Raw genomic sequence first — 18374 nt, 5'->3', positions numbered from 1 at the left:
GTGTGTGTGTGTGTGTGTGTGTGTGTGTGTGTGTATTGCTCTCTGGCCTCTGGGTCTAAATCGCATGGCCAGGCATTCTCATTGTGTTATAATCACTGCATCCTGTTTGTGACCCAGTGACATCATTTCCTTTTTCCTGTCTGATTAAAAAATGCAGAACATGCCGGCACTGGCCAAATGCTTTTCTCACGCATCTCTTTCTTTCTCCGTTCTGTATTTTTGTACGGATCCCCAAAGTTTCAGGAAACGAGCTCATAACAAACGAAACGGGAGGGTGGCACCAAATCAAGACTATTGATTTCATTTCAAGAGTATTTTGAAATCTGGGTTGTGGAATTTGAAAACATCCTTGATGGGAGAATGCAAAACATTCATTAGATTTTGACACGGTCGGCCATATGCAGTCGAAAGAATAAAACGGGTAAACACAAATCACACAGCAATGCATTCCTAAAAGGGTGGTCAAATGCAACACCAAAATTTACAATTTAAAACACATGATGCTTAAAAAACAGCCATCATAAGCCAGACACACAGTAAACCCAGAGGCCCGGCAGCTGCAATTTTCCTTCACTAACACTAGATGTCGCTAAAATGCCCACGCGGTTTGTACAGCAACACATGATGATAAAATACAAAACACATGTTGTTGTCTATCTGTCCTTAAAGTTCTCTTTTATAGGATTAATTTCGTGAAATTTAAAATTCTTTAACCATGTAACAAATAACAATTGAGTATTTACAAGGTCAAGCAATTACCAAGTGATTTGCATGTATTAAAGGGATAGCTCACCCAAAAATGTCACCTCACCTTCATGTAGTTTTAAACCTGTTTGACTTTCTTTCCTCTATAGAACATAAAATTATATATTCTGAAGATCTGTTTTGCCCATACAATGAAAGTCAATGGGGTCCATTGTTGTTTTGGACCCCATTCCCATTCTCTTTAAGAAAACAAATGTAATTTTAAAAGGTTAAATCACAAAGAAGTGATGATCGCAATAAATATTCAATCTCCAAACATTCTCATCTATCAGTGAGCCAAAGAAGAAGAAAAAAAACGATTAAATCCATCAACGTGTCTGAAACGTTCACTGCATTTTATCATGTATGGCAGGAAGAATGTTTAAGTGTGCTATATGTGTGCATGGGGCATGGGAATATGTTTTCTGGCTCTGTTTATTTTGGGTGCAGATTTCTTCGTCTCCACCCTATGGCAGGCCCATTCACTACAGGGGCCTGTACCATGATGCTAGTTTAACAAACTCAGGGTTACAGGATTAGTTTCGAGTTGACAAAACCAAACCAATCTATTCAGGCTATGTTGGTCCTATGATGCTGAAACTGAGATTCACTTCTCGCGAGAGAAGCAGCGAGATTCATTTCTCTCTTCTGCAGAATACATTTACATTTATGCATTTAGCAGACACTTTTATCCAAAGCGACTTACAACTTGGGGGTACAATAAGCGATTGGTCGTGAAGAGTCGAGTGAGCGCAACACGCGCCTGAAATACTTAGTCCGTGTACATTTCTCAGTGTAGCACAGGCTAGAGTAGGGAGGGAAAGAGTAGGAGAAAGAGGAAAGGAATTTTTTTTTTTTTTTTTAAATTTAAGAGGTTAAGTGCTCATGGAAGAGATAAGTTTTTAGTTGACTTTTGAATGTTGTCAACGAATCAGTATTTCGGATGGCGGTGGGCAGATCGTTCCACCAGCTGGGAACGTTGAATGAAAATGTTCTGGAAAGGGATTTTTTGCCTCTCTGTGATGGTACTACAAGCCTTCGCTCCTTGGCTGAACGAAGGCTTCTGAATATTACATGATTGAAAAATATTAAGGATTTAAACAAATTTACACAGCAAGAAGAAAAGAGCTGTCTATAAAAGAGTACAACTTAAAGAAAATATTCACTACGTCAATGCAAGTTATGAAGTTAGTTTAGTTGGTATATTGAGAATTGAACATTTAAGCTCACATGTAGTAGTTTTTATAGCTTTATTTATTGATTTTAAAGCATATTTGTATGACCTTTATATATATTAATTTCAACTAAGTGCCAATTAATGATTGATTAACTAAAATTATACATGTGCAAGTGATTAAGGGTATAATAATTACATAAATGATATCTAAATCATTCAAAATTATTATTGTTATAAATAAGCATTGTTAAAAGTCAGACGATTTAGTCTTTAATAGCCATTTGTAAGTGACCTTTAATTTGGAGGAGAAACAGGGGGAGTGACTTTATTGCATCCGAGGTGTGTCACTTTGCTCACCAATTTCAGTTTGAGATGTCTTATCCAGAACATAACCTGCCCTGGAGCAGGTTAGCCGTGGAGCGTAAGTTATGGAGTTGAACACTGCTAAAAGCCTAACCACTTTAATGGTACCTAAAACCCAGGATTAGCACAATAAGCTAAAACATATCTGGCTAGCCAGCTAAACCGGCTTCATGGTATAGGCCCCAGTAGTGAACAGCCAATAACATGCTGTGGATCAGTGAAACTGAGATTCACTTCTTGCGAGAGAAGCAGAGAGATTCACTTCTATCTTCTGCAGAATATTACATGAATTAAAAATATTAAGAATTTAAACAAATGTACACAGCAGAGCTGTCTATAAAAGAGGACAACTTAAAGAAAAATCTTATACGTCAATTCAAGTAAAAGTTATGAAGTTAGTTTAGTTGATATATAGAGATAATTGAACATTTAAGCTCATGTTAGTAATTTGTATAGCTTTATTTATTGATTTTAAAGCCTTTATTGATTTGTATGACCTTTATAGGCTATTTATATTAATTTGAACAAAGTGCCTATTAATGATTGATTAACTAATACATGTGTAATTGATTTCGGGTATAATAATTACATAAATGATATCTAAATCATTCAAAAATTATTATTGCTATAAATAAGCATTGTTAAAAGCCAGACGCTTTAGTCTTTAAAAATCATTTGGTATGTAGTGACCTTTAATTTGAAGTAGAAACAGCGGGAGTGACTTTATTGCATCAGGTGCGTCAATTTGCTCACAGCTGATTGGTCCAATTTCAGTTTGAGATCTCTTATCCAGAACATAACCTGCCGTAAGTTACTGTGGAGATGAACACTGCTAAAAGCCAAACCACTTTAATGGTACCAAAAAACCCAGGATTGGCACAAATTAAGCTTAAACATATCTGGTTAGCCAGCTACACCGGCTTCATGGTATAGGCCCCAGGACACATGTGTTTTTGTTGTTTTTGACAACAATATGTTTCTGACTAGCTGAAACTAGTTTGACTGGTCATCAATAGAACATCAAACTTACATGACAACCAATGTAAAGCAGCATGAATTATCAAATTTTCATACACTTTTAAAACAATTTGCTTTGTCAAATCACATCAGTTACAGTTAAATTGTGGTAATTAAGATACACATTCAATCAATTATGCTAACAAATTTTCACATGAATTTAAGCAACAGTAATCTTTAAGAAACGTGTTAGTAATGGCGAAATAGAAACAAGCCAACAAACATCAAGTACAACACATGTGCAATTCACATGACCCTCTTTCCATTCTGCATTTGTCATTCATATAAGGTCAGCGGGGGCCTAGTGTGTCCACGCCTAAGGTGAAAGTAAACAGGCTGTCCCGTGAAAGGTTTGGTCACTGGAGCTCCCCCGTCTGCCTGAGCTATAGGCAGAGAAAGGCTTGTGCATCATGCAGACTTTTAAGGAGCTTACATGTGCTTGTATCTTATGATGCCAGCTAATACCTCTATTTATAGATAATCCTATTTTAACCAAAGAAAAGCCTAAGCTATACAAGGAAATGTCCAGGGGTGGCAGCTGGCAGAGGGGTGTTTTGTTTATAAACTGAAATTGAACTTTTTACAACAAAATTATCATTATAATATTTTCCCTCATCCAATTCTTATGACATTCAGTGTTTAATTTACATGGGAATGATTACATAAACGCTTGTTGGAAATAAGATGAGTTATTGATAAAATATAGCCTTTCCTTTCTGTTGAAATTCGAAAAATATCACCATCCTCATTGTCAAGGAGTGAATGTTAGTTGAGTCAGTGCAGTAGTCTAATGCTTTGGAACTGGGCTGATAAATTTTGTCCACCTAAGACGCAATTTCCAAGCAGGGTTGACAAAGGAACTGTAGCGTTACTGAGATCACAAGTCTGCCCTGCCTGTTTTTCTGTCTTAATAGTTTGCCTGTCTTAATAGTTTGATGATGCCTCTGGTCAAATACCTCTGAATGACTCTGTATTACGCAAAAAAATATGAATGTAATAACACTGAATCATCCAGACAGAAAATGGGTTCGTACATAAATATTTGTTTTGCTAAGAACATGACGCAACTCAAAGGACAAACAATATGTCCTCAGAGTACCTTCCGAAGGTAGATAGTGATGACCTTAACTTTATCATCATTTGTAAATACAGTGAGCATGAGATGTAAACAACTACACATGTGGGTGTCACAGTGGAAACCGTCAGGTAAATAGGATTGGATGTTTGTAGAAACATTAGAAATGTATGAAAATACTATGAATAACATTGTAATAAAAATGGAAAGATCTGAAATGTGTCACACTATCATAGATGCAGATTACAGACAAAGAAGATCTAAAATACAAGCCGATGCCATAGCTTAAAAGATCTTCAGGAAGAAACTAATCTGCCTCAGCAGTCATGATAGGATAAAACTGAATGGAGATGTTTGAAGGATGTTGCATTTTCTGGTGGAAATTTCACTAGACAAATGCAAACAAACATAAGAATGATGGGAAAGAAAACAAATGGAATTGGTGGAATTTTTTGCATAATTTCTATTATATTATATTATATTATATTACATTACATTACATTACATTATATTATATGTGACCCTGGAGAAAATTATCAATTTTTCTTTTATGCTATAAATCATTAGGATATTATGTAACGGTCATGTTCCATAAAGATATATTGTAAAGTTCCTTCCGTAAATATATAAAAAAAAATATTGTTATTAGTAATATGCATTGCTACTTCATTTGGACAACTTTAAAGGCGATTTTCTCAATATTTCGATTTTTTTTGCACCCTCAGATTCCAGATATTCAAATAGTTGTATCTCGGCCAAATCCTATCCTAACAAACCATACATCAATGTAAAGCTTATTTATTCAGCTTTCAGACAATGAACTGAAAATGTACCATTATGACTGGTTTTGTGGGCCAGGGTCACTATTATATTATATAATATCATATCATATCATATTTATGTCCTGACATGCTGAGTTACACTCCAGCATCACTGCGACCCTTCAAAGCGGTTAAAAATGGATAAATGGATGGATATTGTATTATTTTGTGAAACATTTTTATATTATATAATAGAAATTATTATATTATCTTCCAATGCAGACTTCTTACTAAGTCAAAAGTGACACCTTGTTATGTTCTCCATACAACATTCTTGGGAGGCCTGATGCAATACTCTCAGTACATGCTGTGCCTGTATCGCGGCTTGAAACGCTTGTTTCAAGTTGCATCAGCCGAGCAGATTTTAAGCGACAGATCTGCTGACGAATGAGCGTGAGAGTATTCTGTGACTGACGGCTGGTACGCCTATGAAATTAAAAAAATGCGCCCTTTTTTTCCTGGTTCATGAGCCAATCAGACAGTTATGCGCTTATAGAGTCACAGCGAGATGAATTGGTTGGATAGAAGACAAGATGCCCGCCCTCTCTACGCTATGATTGGTACGGATTTTGAGCAAGGTCAGATACGCCCCTAGACAACGTCGCATATAGTCTGGCTCTAAGCAGCCCTCATTTCATCATCCGCTGAGCAGGAAAACCAGCACGGCAACAAAGGGTGCTCGAAAGAAACGGTTAAAAGGCTATTTCTTCTGACTTTAAAGTGTCGTGTGATTGGCTGGGTAGACGTTTGTTGGTAAACAGGAGGCTGGCTGGTGAGCTAGCAACAGCCTTTGTGTTTTATTCTCATTGAAAGAGCCGAAGAGGCCGAGATGGAGTTTTAAGGCAATGATGCGGTAACTGCACGGCATCGGCATGCACCAGGCACAGAAAAGCGATTTGCGGGACTGCACCATCACAACTGCTAAGCAGTTGGGCTCTAATACCGTCCGTGGTATAGCCGTGAGCCAACCGATACCTCTCCTACTTGACAGGAGGAAGCTAACGCTAGCTAGTTAGCCTGAGGGCCCATTCATTTAGCTGTTACATCAAAGCCTACACTATTACCTTTCCTATCCTCATACCGTCCTATTAAGATGATACCTCAAGACATCGTCGCTGGAAAATCCAGCCTGTGGATCTTCGGTTACGGCTCGTTGGTTTGGAAACCAGACTTCAAGTACAAGAGGAGCAAGGTCGGTTATATTAAGGGGTACAAGAGGCGCTTCTGGCACGGGGATAATTTTCATCGTGGAAATGATGAAATGGTGAGTTTTTCATTTATACTATATATTTTTTTTGTTTTCCTAAAAACGCACAATGAACCGTTCTCCCATTGCAACTTAATGACGTTTTCGTGTTTCCATGACAGCCCGGAAGAGTGGTGACGCTCATCGAGGAGGATGACGTAAGTGTAACTTCCACTTTTTATAGGAACAACGCTATGAATAGACAAGAGAGAAATGGCACATTTTGTGGGCATAATGATTTTTCTGTTTACTCATTACTAATTTCTGCTAAACACGGAAGATATTAAATTGAATGACAGTGCCAGTCTCCATTTACATTCATTGTATGGGGGGGGGGGGGGGGGGGGAAGATAAACGAGTGACTGAGGCTGTCATTATACACAACATCTCTCAATGTTGCTGGAAGAAAGTAATTTGGCTTGGATCAATGACATTTTTTGCGAACAAATTAATTTAGAATTTTTTTGGTGAACTATGCTCGTTTCCCTCACTAACCTTACGTTTTTGTACACAGGCGTGCACCTGGGGTGTTGCCTTCGAGGTGACTGGCTCTCAGGTCGAAGAGTCTCTCAAGTACCTGAACGTGAGGGAGGCGGTGAGAGGCGGCTACCTGACCGAGGCCGTGGAGTTCTTTCCGCAGGGCACGAATCAGTCACCTGTCCAGGCTCTGGTTTACATCGCCACAACTGACAACCCTATTTACCTGGGGCCTGCAAGCGCGGAGGAAATCGCAGCTCAGATTGCTGTATGCAAGGGGAAGTCCGGCCACAACATTGAGTACCTGCTTCGCCTGGCGGAGTTCATGAGAGTCAGCTGCCCTGATGTTGATGACCCTCACCTGTTCTCTATCGAGGCAGCTGTTCTCGCCACCATTAGACCCATATTGTTAGCATCCCAGAAACCTGTATCTTCTGTAAAACACTAAAATATGCCACTGAGTGTATCAGCATCTTGTCCAAACACCATTAAGGTCCTAACATAAAGTTAACGTTGCTGTCCTTGAGGTGTGATTTAGTGGCTGTTCAAATATTTTATTCTCTATACCAAGCGATTAAAATTCTGTACTACGGTAAAATTACTGTATTAAGGGAACATGGAATTTTAGGCTGTTATTTTTAATCTATGGCATGACACCATGCACACTGTCAGTTTTCGTCATGTGTTCTTGACCTAAGTATGTGTTGCTGTAGTACAAATGCATGCTTGTCACAATGTATTGCCAAAGTTTGTCAAGTTCTAAATCTGTTTGCATTGTTTACATGGGCATGAATCCTCAATACACTTCCATTTTAATTTGCACTGAAGGAGAATACTGTTAAGCCATTATGATTGTTGTCCTTTTGCACATTAAACATTCAAAGAACCTGTATCCTTGTTGTGCGTTTGGTGTGAAATGAAGGTGGTATGTTTGTTAAATGTGTAAGAGAGATATTTGAACCAGAGAGCTCAATTTGAGTTTTGTAAGATTCAGCAGAAAATTGTTAACACAACATATGAGGAAATAGATTTATCAAGAATCACATTATCCCACAGTGAAAATTTCAAATCATTGAATTGTTTATTTTTTCTCCAAGTTAGTAAAAGGGACCATTTGGGTTTTCTTTAGGTATTTACACTGACCTATAAAAATAGACAAGCAACTGGGGGAAAATGGAGAACTTTGAAAGGGATGATACCCTTGAAATATTTACATACATAGAACATTTATCATCACATTTAAAGACAAAATAAACCCAGAAATGGCCTTTCTCAAAAACCACAGCCATTTGTCTTGGATGCAACAAAATGAAGGACTTTTCAACATGTCATTTAAAAATAAAACGGCTTCGATACAATTTACAAGCACAGATCATCATAAATTACCAAGTTTTAACTTAAGCTATGATACATTTCACATCTAAGTACTTTAAGTCACGATCTGGGCAGTGACATGTTTTTCGAGCAGCACTCACTTCAGACATTTTTTTCATCGTATTTACTACAAAAACATTGATTTCTTTTATTCTTCCCAAGAGAAAATATATATATTAGTATTTAAGCCAAAATCTTTGAATTTGCAGCAAATAAACATAGAAAGAGAAGGCCGTTCGGTATTTAAATTGAACAAATGTCAACGAGTCTGCCCTACAAAAATAAGAGCAATCTTGCAAAAGCAGTCTTATCCGTTTGTATGAGTTCAGGTAAAGACTTTGTTCAAGAGGGTGTTTAATAACCCCATTATTATCCCCGTTCCCATTTCAACTCATCTCTGCTGATAATGACGCCAAACATCTCATGATGTGCCAGAAGACGAAGAAAACTCCTTCATTCGGTCCTGCTGCCCTTTGCTTACATAGTCATCAGAAAACAAAAAAGAGCCGATACTAGAATAACAAACCATTGGTCATCCTTACAACAGCTATTTTCTGTATGAAGGATCAATGAGCAAATTTCACATCCTGAAGATCAAATTCCTGATGACTCATTTTTGCTTTTAGGGAAGTGCACATCCTCCCATATTGCTCACTAATCACCGAAATAGATGGTAAGTTGGGTGTGGGCATCACATTGGGTTTCACAGTGACAGTAGGGCTTGTGGTGTGAAAGCGGCTCAACATCTTAAGCTTGAGAATTGTTAACCTGGGACTGAAAATGTACTGGCCATGCTACAATCAAAAAGCAAGGGTTCACAAGCTGCTACCGCCCACTATGGTTGCTGGGTACTTTGCTTCTTTTTGTAGGGTTGTGTTGGCTTTGTGAACTGCCATGTGCTGAAGTCTGTGAGTTGGTGGTCGCAGCGCTTCCTTTAGCCTGGGGGGAGGAGGTGCCAGCTGGAACAAAGGCAGGTGTGGTCGAAGACCGAATGAGAGCCGGTTGTATGGTGCCAGTTGCTGGAATACCTGGAAGAGAATTGATTAACAATGGATGAACTGTTATAGGCCTTTTCAGCAAAAGTTCAGTTAGTCAAAGTCAAATCTGTTACCTTTGGAAACACTGTAGCCGTATGCAGCATATGCAGCTGCAGAGGCGGCTGCAGCCCCTGCCATCGCTCCCGCCATGGCTGCAGCACTGCCCGCGGTGGACTTCCGTCCTCTTCCCTTCCTCACAGAAGACTTGCCTGCTCCTCCAGAGCCTTTGGGTCGTCCTCGACTCCGACCGGACCTTCCCCTGCCTGGACTGGATATATCTTGGGAGGAGACACCTGAGAGAGAGTCATACATGATGAAATGTTAATCTCTTGTAGATTTTATTTTTTAAATCAGTACTTTTATTCAGCAAGGATGCATTAAAGTGACAGTAAAAACATTTATAATGTTATTCATCAAAGCAAACCGGCAGGGCCGGCCCTGACCAATTTGCTGCCCTAGGCAAGATTTTACTTGGTGCCCCTTATGTCAAGGTTTAGCACTACACGTTATCAGTCTTTGGAAACACTCGTACTGTTTTATTTTTGTAATGCATTGATGTTTTATTTTTATATTTATTGTTGTTGTTTTATATGATGTCCAGTCCATTCTACCCCGTCATTATGTTCATGATATTATTATTATTATTTTTTTTTTTTTAAAGGCTGATGATAGTCAAACTATACAAAAATTGCACCTATGCCACATTACAGCCTAAACACAAAGAGCAGGAGTTCATCTAGCATTCATTTATATTTATGCATTTGACAGACGCTTTTATCCAAAGCGACTTACAGTGCACTTATTACAGGGACAATCCCCCTGGAGCAACATGGAGTAAAGTGCCTTGCTCAAGGACACACTGGTGGTGACCGCTGGGATCAAACCAGCAACCTTCTGTGTGTCAGTTCCACCATCTCAGCATTCATGCACAAACTATTCATTGAGAACTAGCAAAAGTGTTTGTTTTCCAGTAGATGGCAGCAATATTCCACTAAGCTATGAGCATTCATGTTTTCACCAGGAATTAAACAGAAATTTAGATATTTAATATGAATTTTACATAAAATGTTGCTATTTTAAATAAACCTGTATATAAATATCATTACTAATTTGGGCAAATACATTTTAAAATTGATACACCCCCTTAAAACTCCCTTAAAACTGCACAACTGCAGAGTTAAAACATTAGGCTATTAAAAAAGTGATATTACATGCGTTTAATATTTTTATATTATTTATTTTGTACAAAATCACACTGGCTGTGGCCTCTGGAGAACCCAGAACAGCTGCTTGCATAAAGTTTAAGGTAAAAACAACTGAATTAATTAGCAAACATTAGTATTTTACTACTATGCAATTAAATAAACTGTTCATTAATTTGCCTACATCACTTTACTTCTGTCTTTACACTGCAAAAAATGCTCTTCTTATTTAAACACAAATCTTTTTCTTGTTTACAGTCCAAATATCTACAAATTCTTAAATCAAGGTGCTTTTATAGATAAGTAAAATGACATAAGACATTTTTCTTGTTTACTTGAAAATAAAATCAAAATGAAGTGAGTTTTTGCTTAAAACAAGCAAAATTATCTGCCAATGGGGTGAGAAAAATAATCTTATTTCTGTTTGGGACAGAAACAAGATTTCAATCAGGAACAAGATTATTTCTCTCACTCCATTGGCAGATAATTTTGCTTGTTTTAAGCAAAAACTCTTTTTTTATTTTCAAGTAAACAAGAAAAATATATTCTGTCATTTTACTTATCTAGTAAATGCACCTTGATTTAATAATTTTTAGATAAACAAAATACAAATACTATGTAAGAAGAGCAGTGTATCCCTTATCTTCCCTGCATCAGAGGGCTTCTGTCTTTTTTGACACTACAATTCGGCCATCCGTCATAAATAATCAGGCAACTTACACCGTGTCAACACCTGGAGCGAGCGGCCAAGCACCCTAAAAAAATGAAAGCAATCCTGTCTGCGTTGGATGCGGCGAGAGACGACGCAACACAACAAATTTCCAACGTTAAACTGATCGCGCGTTGTATTTCTGACGCACTTCAAGTAGATCGGCGGGGGAGATTGATGAGGCGGACCGGGAAGAGGCGGGGGACTTAGTTAAGTTTTTTTTGCGCTTTATTTGGTAATATTTCAAATTAATATTAATAAAATAGTATCAGTAATACATTTTGGCGCCCCTATGGATGAGTGGCGCCCCTAGCATTTGCCTATTCCGCCTATGCCACGGGCCGGCCCTGCAAATCGGCAGTGAGTTCGGAAGGATCATGTGACACTGAAGACTGGAGTAATGATGCTGAAAACTCAGCTTTGCCGTGACAGGAATAAATTACTTATTAAAATATATTAAAATGGAAAACAGCGGTTTTAAATTGTAAAAATATTTCATAATACTACTGTTTTTGCTGTATTTTTAATCAAATAAATGCAGCCTTGCTGAGCATAAGAGACTTCTTTCAAAAACATAAAAAATCATATCGACCTCAAACTTTTGAACAGTAGTGTATGCTCAAAATTGGATTTCATAGATCCACAACTATTTAATGGATTATGTGCCAGCCAAACAACATCAACATGTTTCTTCTGAATTGTCTGAGTTGTTCATTTTCCACTAATCCTCATTTTATTATGAGGTTGAATGCCCGGGCTGTCTGAGCAACTGCGGCCTAGACTCACGCAAACCCTGTCTCTTTGACAGCCACAGTTCTGCTCGCATTTCACCGGCAAGCTCAATCCCACAAACCTCTGCGCTCTCAGCTTTACAGCCTAGACTGCAACACTGCTTATTAGCACTGCTCATCATTCGACAGGAAGGCAGCCAAATGTGTGCTAAATGTGACAGTGTTAAACTATATTGAGGGATTCGAGCAGTAAAGCAACAAGCCCCAAAGAACATTTATTAGACCAGAAAAGTGAGAAGTGAGGAAAAAAGTATTTTAAAAAGCAGAATACTGGGTCTCATTCACTAAGCATGTGTACACACAAATGTTTTCATGGACAAATAATTTGTTCAAAATTTAAATAAAGACGCAGATACGCGTATATACAGCTGGCTAATCAGAGGTCTGTAATGTCTATATAAAAATTGTTTATTGCGTTTGAACATGTTTTGAGGATGCCACTCTTGGCATTGCTTGAGGATCTTGCTGCACTTGATCTCAGGCAAGAACGCATATTTAGAGAGCTCCACGTTTGCTGAGAGTAACGAAAGAAAAGGGTGCGCGGAAAAACCTTATTTGGATACAGTTAGGGTGTGTTTTATGTTAATCACTTACCTCAGGCACGTGGTCGCTCATTTAGAAATGTCTGAATTCATCAACATTAGAGCGAGGTTAAAAACAAATTTATTTGTGAATTCGTTTCGGCATTGTTTATGCATGTCTTCTTACCATATTAAAAATATATATCTATTTGGGAGAAATGAGTGCACTCAGCAATCAAAATTTGTCTAGCACCACATTCAGTGTGGTAGTGATTTATGCACGGGAAGTAGGAGAAAGAAAGAAACATACACTCTATTGCCAAAAGTTTTGGGACGTCTGCCTTTACATGCCCATGAAGTTTAATGACATCCCATTCTTAATCTATAGGGGTTTAATATGGAGTTGGCCCTCCCTTTGCAGCTATAACAGCTTAAACTCTTCTGGGAAGGCTTTCCACAAGAAGAAGGCCTGGCTCGCAGTCTCCGATCTAATTCATCCCAAAGGTGTTCTATCGGGTTGAGGTCAGGACTCTGTGCAGGCCAGTCAAGTTACTCCACACCAAACTCACTCATCCATGTCTTTATGGACCTTGCTTTGTGCACTGGTGTGTAGTTATGTTGGAACAGGAAGGGGCCATCCCCAAACTGTTCCCACAAAGTTGGGAGCATGAAATTGTTCAAAATGTTTTGGTATGCTGAAGCATTAAGAGTTCCTTTCACTGGAACTAAGAGCCCCCCCCCCCCCCCCCTCCACCAAACTTTACACTTGGCACAATGCAGTCAGACAAGTGCCGTTCTCCTGGCAACCGCCAAACCCAGACTCGTCCATCGGATTGCCAGACAGAGAAGTAGAGCTGGGTATTGACACAAATTTCACAATTCGATTCGATTTCGATTCACACAAATCTCTGAACTAATGCTGTAAACCAGGGATCCTCAAATCTGGCCCACGAGATCCACTTTCCTGCAGAGTTTAGCTCTAACCCTAATCAAACAGACCTGAACATGCTAATCATTGTCTCCAGGATCATTAGAAAATCACAGGTAGGTGAGTTTGATCAGGGTTGGAGCTAAACTCTGCAGCGCATTGGCCCTCCAGGGCAAGATTTGAGGAACCCTGCTGTAAACTATGGGAGCCAGTGTAGCCTATAGGCTACATTAGCCTACTATAATATTGAAGGTAAAAATTAACTGATTTCTATACAAACATTTAAATTACACTCAATTATGTTTTTTTTAATAATAATAAAGTTATAATATTAACTTTACAATTACATAATCATATTTCTACTCCAATTCGTTTTTTTAAATATAAACATTTAAATGGAGGCTGTCATAAAAACTTGCCAGATTTATTCATGCATGCATTAAATATTGAATTATAATGTATATATATATGTATAATATGGTGCATATATTTAGCAAAATGCTCCCCTCGAGAGGTAATTTTTCCAGCTGACTAACAAGTTTATGGACACTGGATATGGTTTTTCTGAGGTAAATGTGACGTTACATGACGTCTTTCCACGGTTGAAACACTGATTGAGTGATTCCATGTGACATGATACGGATTTCGGTAAGTTGTACTTTATCTTTTCAGATACATTTTCAGATGCTCATTCATTTTTGACTGGTAATAACTGGTATTAAGGCGGAAGAGATCAGTCTACGTGCGCTCCGCACCAGAGCAATCACACGCCACAGCGCCAAAACGGTATTTATGTTTTTGAATTTCGTAATAAAACGGAAAAAGAGACTTTGTTTAATTTCAAAAGTAACAAAACACAAAGATTATTGCGATTTATTGGATGAGAGGTGCGCTACAATGTTACTTATTTTTGTGGGAATGGGACAGAATCTTGAGGGAGCGGGACTGAAAAATCTATCCCTCGCTGAGCTCTAACTGGTCATTTTTGGTTTATTTTTTTAACCTGTTACTGTCAGACATCAGTGTGGATTCCTTGACCTTCCCCAACTTCCGAGAATGCATAATACTGAATAAAATTGTATGAATACTGTATGTGCAAATATGAAAAGGCTTGTTGTGATATACATAAAACCGATGAAAAATAAATTGAGTAAGAAAAAAACAGAGGGTACCCACCATTCATGGTGTCAGACACAGAGCCGGCGATGGAGACGGGAGAGTTGGTGGCACGGGATTGCGGAGCAGAAGACACGGGCTCGTCCACTATTACCAGCATGTCACTGCTACTCTCGTCTGCAGGGATGGAGCTGGGCTGGAGCTCACTGCTCAACGAGATCTGCAGAGACACATAGTTCTGGGGGTGAGATAGGGACAGAGGGACAGCACCACGGAGGAGAGACAGCAGGACCAGAAGATGGATGAGGAGGAGGAAGAGCGGCGTGAGATCAATGCAGCAAGTAAACGAGAGGATGTCTGTTGACAATGGCATAATAGTTAGAAATAGAAATCATCTATTCTTTGGGAAAGTTCTCATCACCTAAAGAATATCATTACAGGACCAGCACTTATGACCTCCGCAATTTAACACACATTATCAAGATCACACAGTTATTTCAAATCCAGTCCAGGAAGTGCATAAGGGTCGAGTCTCATTGCTTCTTACCTCACTGAAGGGGCTGGGCATGGCAGAATCCATGTCCACACTGATGAACGAGTCTTCTCCATCCGCAGACAGATTGGAGTTGTCTGCAGACGGGACATAAGGGATGACCATATTCACACCCTCTTTCTTCCTTTTAATGTCTGGGTCATCCTCCTTTTTCTTTTTAAAATAATAGGGATGCAGGGAGACAGGACAGTTGGACAAACGTGGTTAGGGCATTTTCTGAATGTTTGCTTACAACATAATTTGTGAATTTCTACTTCAGGAACCTACAGTTAGCATTATTGATATACTATCATAGTATTTATTACTATTTTGAATTAACTTTTATTTAGTTTTTTTTATATTTGACTTATTTATTTTTTGAGGTTTTCTTTATATTTCTATTTATCTTTAGTACTTCAAATTAAACATATTTCAGTTATTTGCTAAGGCAAGTTTTCCATCTAATATTTACATTTATTTCAAATACTGAACATGATTTTAATAGTTTTAGTTTTATAATGGTTTAAAACGTTTTAGTTAACAATAACAATACTGATATAGTGAACAACTATATTCTTTACCGCAAGGAAATTCATGGAAATATAAACAATCCTTTAACAAAAATAACTTTATTGTGATATATATATTATTATAGTTGAACACCACTGCAAATTAAGTAGATTCTAAAATCAATTGCTTGTGCTTCTATGAGGGCACTTACCCTCTCTGCATACTTCTCCCTCTTTCTCTTCCGATCTTTCACCTTACTGCACTCCTCCAGCTGCCGTTTCTCTTCCTGCCGAAAGCGTACTGCCCAGAAACACAACCATACCATCCAATCAGAGGAGAGCAAACAGTCAATTGATCAATTTATTATTACGATTATACATATTCTTTTATGATGTTAAACAGGGTGGTAACTCACACTTTTTCTCTAGCTCCTCGTCATCCAGCAGCAAGCTGACCACCTCTTTGGGCTTCAGAGTGTCAGGTTTAAAATTTCCTCCCGATATTACCATCCTCTGAATCTGAAATGCATATCCCACAGCAGAGAGTCATTATTGAGACAGAGAATAAATAAATCAAATAAGTAAGAGCAGAAAGAGGAGAAGACCTGACTCTTGGAAACATATACTGACTATAATGATGTGTTGATACAGACGTCCTGGACTACATGTGACAGTTTAGAGCACATATGTAATTACAGTATAATTAGTGGTAATTGCAGTTAAAACCATGGGCTAAATATTACTTTAGCCCCCTTGTCACTGCAAAGACTCTTCTGAGGTTTGACATTTAGATAAATATAGTTCTTGTAACTTAAACTGACAAATGAAAGCTGTCTGGGGAAAAAGGGGGTAATTTGTCTATCCATTGTGGAGTTAGCTGAATTAAAAGGAAAACATGTTACATTATATTCTGTGTAACCTTCTGGCCCAAGGAAGGACCTAGATACTGTGTACTAACCTCACTCTTTTCTTTGGCTCTCTGCAGTATGCGCTCCTCAATTGTCCCTTTGCAAATAAGCCGATAGACTGTGACTTGCTTGGTTTGTCCTAGTCTGTGGGCTCGATCCATAGCCTGTTGGTCAACCGTGGGGTTCCAGTCACTGTCGTAGAAGATCACCTGGAAAGAGAGGAAATTAGTCATATTATATGATCTCCTCATATGAACTCATTCCTGTTCAAGGCTAATCCACAGATGGCATTTTTAGTTCTTGCACACATAGTTCACATTCGTTTAAAAACAGTTTAAGCCTCAGATTGCGCAACTTCACAGTTCATTCGCTGTTTCTCTCACTGCGTATTGTACACAAAACTGAAAAGCACGTTCTGGATCTGGAAAGCTCTTATCTGATTGGCCAACCCAACACAACTTCTGTGAGTAAGAGCAGACAGGATTTTTCATCTGTCTGCTTGAAAACAAAATCATGTTTACAAGGTACCAGATACAATGAGCACTGTTGATGATGAAATAATCACTGGATTTGCCAAAGTTTGACAGGATAGTGACATCGAATAAGTGTATTAAAGTTTATTACATTTTTCTTTTCTTTTTTTTACAGTTTTATGTTTCAGCAATAGCTTTTGAAAAAAAAATCTAAAATTGTCATTGTCAGTTTACTCTGACATTTTAGTTAAAATGTAAAATTAAACGAAATATTCAAACATTTTATTTATTAATTTAAACATTGTTGTGAACAAAAACATGTTAAGATATGAATGACATCATAAACCACACTAATTATTTAATAAAAAGTAAATATTATCTATATAGTGTTATAATAATATTCTTTAATTTCAGTAAAGTGACAATATAAAAGGCAATTATAGAAACTACTGCATTATTATTTATCTGTTTATAAAATGCCTTTCTATTATTGCGGTACTATGGTTGGTTGCTTTACATGCTGACCATTTATTCAAAGCTTCAAAGTGTTCATATTAAGGTCAATGAGTTCAGTGTTAAATGTCTTCGGGTCCTACAATATTAGAGGCCGTTCCCATGGCCTTCGGTGGGGGGAAGGCGATCTGGTAATCATGATGTGCTGATGGGCTATGGCCTCACCGTGTCTGCAGCTGTCAGGTTGATCCCCAGGCCTCCGGCTCTGGTACTGAGGAGGAAGACAAAAATATCCGTCCTGCAAAGGGAGGGGATACCAGAACAGTGAGAGAAAGCAAATAAAGCGGCAGCAGATTGTGCTCTTTAAGGGGCCTGCCCAACCACCCAGGATTTAAACAGAGAGACGTTTCAATATACAGCACACTCCACTAGAAAATAAAAACCAGAGCCCACTGCACCCACAGAGAGCTGAGCTAATGCAAACCAGACCCTGTGAGGAAGGGTGGAGAGAGAAGAGAGCGCAAAACCCTCCGTGCCTGACAGCACCGCCAGGGATGAGGAATTTACGCTTGGTGACATTTTGAAAAAACAAACCCCAATTAGGTTTAAGAAGAGACAGGCGCTTACAGACGCGTGCGTCTCCATTTCAATATCTGCTGTCAGGCGGCTGAAAACTAGCTGAAAACTCACCGGCTCTGGAAGTCAGCCACCATGTCCCGCCGCTCTGAAATCTTGGATGAACCATCCAGTCTCATGTAAGTATGTTTGCGGTACACCATGTACTCCTGCAGGACAGTTGAGACACATTTCAAGTAAGAAAATGGAAAATCATGCAGGGAAACAAGTCAACGATATGATACTGCTGTGTCTATTTCAGTTTAATCCTCTCTTTAAATCTGCA

General features: G+C 38.5%; 2 protein-coding genes across 5 annotated transcripts in view; one reads left to right on the top strand and one right to left on the bottom strand.

Annotated features, from left to right (window-relative positions):
- The first annotated feature begins 5778 nt into the window (after nucleotides 1-5778).
- On the top strand, nucleotides 5779-7810 carry chac1 (ChaC, cation transport regulator homolog 1 (E. coli)). The gene is made up of 3 exons (XM_079830544.1): nucleotides 5779-6461; nucleotides 6566-6601; nucleotides 6958-7810. Exons 1-3 carry the CDS (start codon nucleotides 6291-6293, stop codon nucleotides 7366-7368), a joined length of 618 nt encoding a protein of 205 aa, XP_079686670.1. The 5' UTR covers nucleotides 5779-6290; the 3' UTR covers nucleotides 7369-7810.
- Nucleotides 7811-7936: 126 nt separating this feature from the next.
- Nucleotides 7937-18374, bottom strand: part of ino80 (INO80 complex ATPase subunit) — a 46584-nt gene continuing 36146 nt past the window's right edge. For all 4 annotated transcript variants that reach the window (XM_079831621.1, XM_079831622.1, XM_079831619.1 and 1 more), the window contains 9 exons: nucleotides 18164-18258; nucleotides 17699-17771; nucleotides 16598-16756; nucleotides 16056-16158; nucleotides 15852-15940; nucleotides 15146-15304; nucleotides 14659-14818; nucleotides 9406-9624; nucleotides 7937-9322 (listed from right to left, as the gene is read on the bottom strand). In XM_079831621.1, coding sequence (XP_079687747.1) covers nucleotides 9120-9322; nucleotides 9406-9624; nucleotides 14659-14818; nucleotides 15146-15304; nucleotides 15852-15940; nucleotides 16056-16158; nucleotides 16598-16756; nucleotides 17699-17771; nucleotides 18164-18258 — 1260 coding nt within the window. In that variant the 3' untranslated portion in view covers nucleotides 7937-9119. The remainder of the gene's footprint in view (nucleotides 9323-9405; nucleotides 9625-14658; nucleotides 14819-15145; nucleotides 15305-15851; nucleotides 15941-16055; nucleotides 16159-16597; nucleotides 16757-17698; nucleotides 17772-18163; nucleotides 18259-18374) is intronic.

Source organism: Gobio gobio (assembly GCF_949357685.1).
Source record: "Gobio gobio genome assembly, chromosome: 12".
Lineage (NCBI taxonomy): Eukaryota > Metazoa > Chordata > Actinopteri > Cypriniformes > Gobionidae > Gobio > Gobio gobio.
This window is presented reverse-complemented; position numbering and strand designations above follow the sequence as displayed.

Bases quoted from the DNA above. Each gene is read 5' to 3' on its own strand.
- chac1 (XM_079830544.1), top strand. From the start codon at position 6,291: ATGATACCTCAAGACATCGTCGCTGGAAAATCCAGCCTGTGGATCTTC. The intron at 6,462-6,565 runs GTGAGTTTTTCA...TTTCCATGACAG, and splicing joins ATCGTGGAAATGATGAAATG to CCCGGAAGAGTGGTGACGCT. The intron at 6,602-6,957 runs GTAAGTGTAACT...TTTTGTACACAG, and splicing joins CGCTCATCGAGGAGGATGAC to GCGTGCACCTGGGGTGTTGC.